The 6,590-nt window shown below is 58.4% G+C and overlaps 1 protein-coding gene across 1 annotated transcript; it reads right to left on the reverse strand.

Moving 5' to 3' along the window:
• Positions 1-1,099: 1,099 nt before the first annotated feature.
• On the reverse strand, positions 1,100-3,872 carry NDUFA13 (NADH:ubiquinone oxidoreductase subunit A13). Its single transcript, XM_030966773.1, has 5 exons — positions 3,738-3,872; positions 3,550-3,628; positions 3,028-3,099; positions 2,075-2,144; positions 1,100-1,388 (listed from the first exon to the last, which is right to left on the reverse strand). Exons 1-5 carry the CDS (start codon positions 3,829-3,831, stop codon positions 1,269-1,271), a joined length of 435 nt encoding a protein of 144 aa, XP_030822633.1. The 5' UTR covers positions 3,832-3,872; the 3' UTR covers positions 1,100-1,268.
• Between the last annotated feature and the right edge of the window lie 2,718 nt (positions 3,873-6,590).

Raw genomic sequence — 6,590 nt, forward strand, 5'->3', positions numbered from 1 at the left:
CCTCCCGTCCCCGCCGCGTGTCCCCGCTGTCCCTTCTGTCCCCGCCGCGTGTCCCCGGTGTCCCCGGTGCCCCATCCCGGCTCCCCGCTCTCCTCTCCCGGAGCATCCCCGCCGCAGCCATGGAGACCCGGGATGATGCGGTTGCTCCGGCAACGGCGGCTCCGTCGGTACCGACCCCCCCCCATCCCCGGCCCCAGGGGACACCGGTGGGGACCGGGACCCCGCCCGGGGGTGGCGCGGGCGGCGCGCGGGGCTGGCACCGAGCCGGGGCAGCGCGGAGCTCCCGTTCCACCCCCGCGGGGTCCCGGCACCGGGAACGGGGCGGTCCCGGGGCAGCCCCGGCTGAGCGGCACCGCCCGGAGCTGCCGGGGGGGCTCCTCGGGGAGACCCCCGGGCTCACCTGAGGTACCGGGGCGGCTCCCGGGACGGGCAGGGCGCGGAGCTCATGGCGGGGAGCGGAACCGGAGCGGCGGCGGAGCCGAACCCCGGCGGGAGCGGCACGGAGCCTCCGTGCGCGGCTGGACCGGACCCGCCGGAATCTCCGCGGAGCCTCCGGTGGGACCGAATCCCCCGGGAATGCCGAGGATGCTCGGACCGGATCCGCTGGAATCTCCGTGGAGTCTCCGGTCCCACCGGATCCCCGGGAATGCCGAGGATGCTCCGGTCCCACCGGATCCCCGGGAATGCCGAGGATGCTCCGGTCGGAGCGGGGGGCGCTCGGCGGTGCCGCCCGGGGGGAGGCGGCTCCGGTGCCCCCGCCCCGCTCCCGGCCCGGCCCCGCTCCGGGAATGCCGCTCACGTTCCCAGCCGGGAATTCCAAGCGGGCCGAATTTTGGGGTTAAACTCCCCCAGATCGGGGCTTTCCCGGCGGGATCCGCAATCCCCCGGGAGCTGCCGAATTCCAGGGGGGAGATCACAATCCTAAAGCAGGGGATCCCCAATCCCAAAAGGGGAGATTCCAATCCCAAAGGGGGATCCCCAATCCCAGGAGACCCCAATCCCAAAGGGGGATCCCCGGTTCTAAAGCAGGAGATCCCAATTCCCAAGGGGGATACCAATCCCAAAGGTGGATCCCAGTTTCCAGGGGCAGATCCAATCCCCAAAGGATTTATTTATTTCTTCATTATTTATTATTTATTTATTTATTTATTATTAATGAACAGGCATCAGAACAAGCTCGGGATGGGGGAAATCAGCCTGGAGAGGGACGGGAAGAGGGGAGAAGGTTCCGGAAGGAGCCGGCAGAGGCGGGTTTGGGGTTTGGGGTGTCAGACGTAGTTCTGCAGCCCGAACTTCTCGCGTTCCAGCTCGGCCGGGGGCCGCAGGTAGTAGAGCTCCTCCAGCGTGGGGGGCACCCAGCGATCCGTGTGGAACCGGGACTCGCCCACCTGCGACAGCGGGAATCGCTGGGAATCACCGGGCCGGGAATCACCGGGAATTGGGCCGGGTCACCGGGAACTGGGCCGGGAATCACCGGGAACTGGGCCGGGAATCACCGGGAACTGGGCCGGGAATTGGGCCGGGAATCACCGGGAATTGTGTCAGGAATCGCTGGGAATTGTGTCGAGATTTGTGGCGGGAATTGTCGGGAATTGTGCTGTTAATGGCCGGGCATTGTGTCGGGAATCACCGGGAATTCCCGGGAGCGGCGGGAGGAGCCGATGGGGGGAGGGCGGCACCGCCCCACAGCGCAGAGGGACCCGGAGTGCGCGGGGATCCCAAATCCAGGGGATCCCAAATCCTGGGAGTGAGCCCAGAGCGCCAGGGGATCCCACAGAGCCAAATCCATGGGGAGGGAGCCAAATCCCATGGGATCCCAAATCCTTGAGAGGGAGCCAAATCCCATGGGATCCCAAATCCATGGAGCCAAACCCCACGGGATCCCACAGAGCCAAACCCACAGGGATGGCTGCATCCCATGGGATCCCAGAGGAGCCCCCCTGTCCTGCCCCTTTTTCCCCAGGAATCCCGAACCTTCCAGCCCGGGGTGACCCCAAATCCCCTGGGCTGGCTGGCTGGCTGCCATGGGGTCCCAGAGGAGCAGCCCCCCCCATTCCCCCCGGGAATCCCGAACCTTCCAGCCCGGCACGTCCCGCATGATCTTGGCCTCCTCCTCCAGGTTCTCCCGCAGCAGCCGCAGAGTCCTGGGGGACACAGGGCACGGGGAGGGACCCCCACCCCATACAGGGGACCCCCATCCCATACAGGGGACCCCCACCCCATACTGGGGATCCCCACCATACAGGGGATCCCCACCCCATACAGGGGATCCCCATCCCATACAGGGGATCCCCATCCCAAATTCCCAGTTCCCAAAGGGGATCCCAGTCCCAACCCAGTCCCATGAAGGAAGTTCCGAAGCCCATAAAGGGGGATCCCAATCCCATAAAGGGGGACCCCCATCCCAAAGGGAACCCCAATCCCCTACAGGGGATCCCAATCCCAAATTCCCAGTTCCCAAAAGGGGATCCCGATCCCAAAGGGAAATTCCCAATCCCAAAGGGAAGCTCCCAATCCCAACAGGGGGATCCCCAATCCCATAAAGGAGGATCCCAGCCCCATAAAGGGGGATCCCCATCCCATAAAGGAGGATCCCAATCCCATAAAGGCAGTTCCCAATCCCATAAAGGAGGATCCCAATCCCATAAAGGCAGTTCCCAATCCCATAAAGGCAGTTCCCAATCCCATAAAGGAGGATCCCAATCCCATAAAGGAAGTTCCCAAATCCATAAAGGGGGATCCTCAATCCCATAAAGGGGGATCCCAATCCCATAAAGGAGGATCCCCATCCCATAAAGGAGGATCCCAATCCCATAAAGGAGGATCCCAATCCCATAAAGGCAGTTCCCAATCCCATAAAGGCAGTTCCCAATCCCATAAAGGAGGATCCCAATCCCACAAAGGAGGATCCCAATCCCACAAAGGCAGGTTCCCAATCCCACAAAGGCAGTTCCCAATCCCATAAAGGCAGTTCCCAATCCCATAAAGGCGGTTCCCAATCCCACAATGGAGCTCCCAGCCCCGTACCTGCGGTCGGACTCCGCCTGCAGCAGCGGCATCAGCGCGATCCGAGCCTCCAGCTCCTCGATCAGCAACCGCCTGAGGGACGGGAACGGGAACGGGAACGGGAATGGGAATGGGAATGGGAATGGGAATGGGAATGGGGATGGGAATGGGGATGGGAATGGGGATGGGAATGGGAATGGGGATGGGATCGGGAACGGGGATGGGAATGGGAATGGGGCACTGGGAAGTGATGAGAAAAGTGCTGGAAGAAGGTGGGGGCGCTAAGGGGTCCCGGGGGGCACAGGGGGGTCCCGGGGGCGCTAAGGGGTCCCGGGGGGCGCTAAGGGGTCCCGGGGGCGCTAAGGGGTCCCGGGGGGCGCTAAGGGGTCCCGGGGGCGCTAAGGGGTCCCGGGGGGCGCTGGGGGGTCCCGGGGCCGCAGGAGCCGGGGGTGAAAAGCCCATCCCGGGGCCACAAGCGCAGCGAGGAGCCCCGGGGAGCCCCGGGATCGGGCCGGGGGTGCCGCGGGGGGCTCGCAGCGTCACCTGCGCTGGCGGTTCCACTTGACGAGGGTGTAGTAGCCGAGCAGGAGGCTCCCGACGCCGAGCGCGAACAGGCTGTACCCTGAGGGCCGGCAGGGGAGCGGGGGGCGCTCAGCGCGGAGCGGCCGCACGGCCCCGCTCCTGCCCCCGCCGCCCCTCGGCGGCGCCTCCGCGGCTCCCCCCGGGCTCACCTGAGAGGCCGCGGCGCGGGAGGTGCCGCTTGTAGTCGATGGGGCCGTACCCGCCCGGCGGGGCCATGTCCTGCTTCACCTTCGGCGCCGCCATCGCGGCGCGGCTCGGTGACGTCACTGCGCCGCGCCGCCGGCCCGCCCAGCTCCCGCGCGCGGGAAACTCACGTGGTGCAGCCACGTGAGCGGTGGGGACCCCACTTAAAGGGGCAACGCGCGCTTAAAAGGGCAACGCCACATCAATTCCTAGGGATCGTCTCCCACCCAAGGGGATCCATCGATTCCTTGGGATCACCTCCCACCCAAGGGGATCCATCCATTCCTTGGGATCCCTCCCACCCAAGGGGATCCATCGATTCCCTGGGATCATCTCCCACCCAACGGGATCCATCCCCATCTCCCACCCCGTCCATCGTTCCTTGGGATCATCTCCCCACCCAAGGGTCCATCCATCCTTGGGACTCCACCCGGGTCCCTGGGTCCTCCGGTCCTCCCAGATCCTTCTGGGTCCTCCAACGGGTCCATGTGGGTCTCCCACCCGGGTCATCATCCCTGGGATCATCTCCCACCCAAGGGATCCATCGATTCCCTTGGGATCATCTCCCACCCAAGGGGATCCTTTGTCGGGAAGGAAATCCAAGAAAACACCACACGGCTGCCCCGGTTCCATCGCGGGAATCGTCCCATGAAAATCCGGCATCTTTTTATTTCACAAGTCGCTAAAACCTAAATTACAGCGGCGCTTCCCCGTTCCCCGCCGTGTCCCAGAAAATCCCCAAATCCCGGCGGCTCCGAGCGGGAATTTTATGGCTTTAGGGACCCCCCGGAGCAGCTCGTGCAGCGAAGCTCGGGAAGAGCGGGAAAAGGGATCCAGGATCCCGAGGGATCTGCGGGAATGGGAGGGTTGGGTGGTGCTCCCATGGATCCAGGAGATCCCTGGGATTCCGGAATTCCGAAAGCCTCAAGGATTTGGGAATGCCAAAGGGGATCCAGGAGATTTCTGGGATTCCAGAATTCCAACGGAGATCCAAGAGATTTCTGGGATTTGGGAATTCCAAAGGGGATCCAGGAGATTTCTGGGATTCCGGAATTCCAACGGAGATCCAAGAGATTTCTGGGATTTGGGAATTCCAATAAAGCCTCAGGGATTTGGGAATCCCAAAGATCTCAGGGATTTGGGAATCTCAAAAATGGATCCAACAGATCTCAGGGATTCCTGGAATCCCAGAGGGGATCCAATCAGAGAATCCCAAATCCCAAAGGGGATCCGGCGGCAGGAATAACCCCAGGATTTGTTCCCAAATTCCCCCTCCTCCACCATTCCCAAACATTTCCCTTCCAGGGCAGAATTCCACAATGGGAATTTTCCGTTTCTTTGAGATTTATTTTTTTTCCCCACCCTACCCAAGTTTTTCCCATTTTTGCGGGGTTTTTTCCTGGAAAAAGGAGACTGGGAAGAGGTTTGGAAAATCTGTATTGAAGAGTTGGAACAACTTTGAACCTGAACCATCCCAATCCCAAAACAAAAAAAAACCAAAAAACCCCCCCCCCACCGGGACACGGAACTGGGACTGCGAAGGAAAAGCCATCCCGGCGTTCCAACACGGAATCTTTTCATCCCAAATTCGGCAGAAACGTGCATGGAATCAAACAAACCCTCCAAATTCCCGGCGGCATTCCAAGAACATTCCGGAAAAAAAAAAAACAAACCAAACAAACCCCACACGTCAGAACCAGGCTGGATCCCAGGAGTCGCATTCCAGGTGGGAATTTGGAGTTTCAGCCCCACCCCAGAAAATATTTGGGTTTTCCAGCCTCAATCCGTGCTGGATTTTCCCGCCCTTTCCAAACAAATGTTCCCCCCACCCCACCATCCACCAAATAATTTTTCTTTGGGATTTATCCGGAATTATCCATCCAAAAAAAAAAAAAAAAATCGGGATTGAATATTCGGACAGGATTTTTCATTCCAAATCCTTCGATTCCAACATTCCTGATTATTTTAATGAAGCAAAATTGGCTGAAATTCCAATTTCCAAGGGAATTCTGCTGGGATCCAGAAAGTTTGGACATCATTTTTATCCCATTGAATCCTTTTGTGACTCTTCCATTTCCCTGTTTTTGTTTTTTTTTCAGGAATCATCCAAACTCTGGGAATAAATGAACCAGGTTTCCCCCACCCCTCCCAAAAAAAAAAAAAATTGGATTTTAATTGGAGGAATTTTGTTGGGATTATTTTTTTTTGTTTTTTTGGGGAATAAATGAACTTTTTCCAAACGTTGGCATCCATGAGGAAATAAACCAGGAGAGGAAAATCCCCTTTTTTTGGGAACCAACCCCAAAAAATTCCACGTGGGAAAGGAACGGCAACTTTTCCATAAAATCCAACGGAACTGAAGGAATTCCATGTCATTCCTCTGGTGGCACCTCCCAATCCAAGCTCGGAATGAAAAAGGAAAACTCCAAATTCCAAAATTCCAACCCAATTCTCACATCTGAGCTCTTCACATCCCCTATGGAAAAAACCACCCCAAAATCTGCGTCCGGCTGGGAATTCCGAGGGTTTTATCCAACAAATCCCAGTTTGGAAAACAAGGTTTGGTTTTGTTTTGTTTTGTTTTTCCTAAACTAAATCCCTAAATATGGAAACACCTGGAAAAGTGGGAAAAGGGAGGGGTTTGTCCCTCGGATCCGAGGGGGATGATCCCAAAGGAATTCTTGGCTTCAGCGATTCCTAAGAAAATAAATCCAGATTTTCCCGAATTTCCCCCCCCCCACACTACACACACTTTTTTTTTTTAATATATATAGATCTCTAAATTATATATATTTATAATTTCCCCAAGAAAATTCCCC

Source organism: Camarhynchus parvulus, chromosome 28 (assembly GCF_901933205.1).
Source record: "Camarhynchus parvulus chromosome 28, STF_HiC, whole genome shotgun sequence".
Taxonomy (NCBI): Eukaryota; Metazoa; Chordata; class Aves; order Passeriformes; family Thraupidae; genus Camarhynchus; species Camarhynchus parvulus.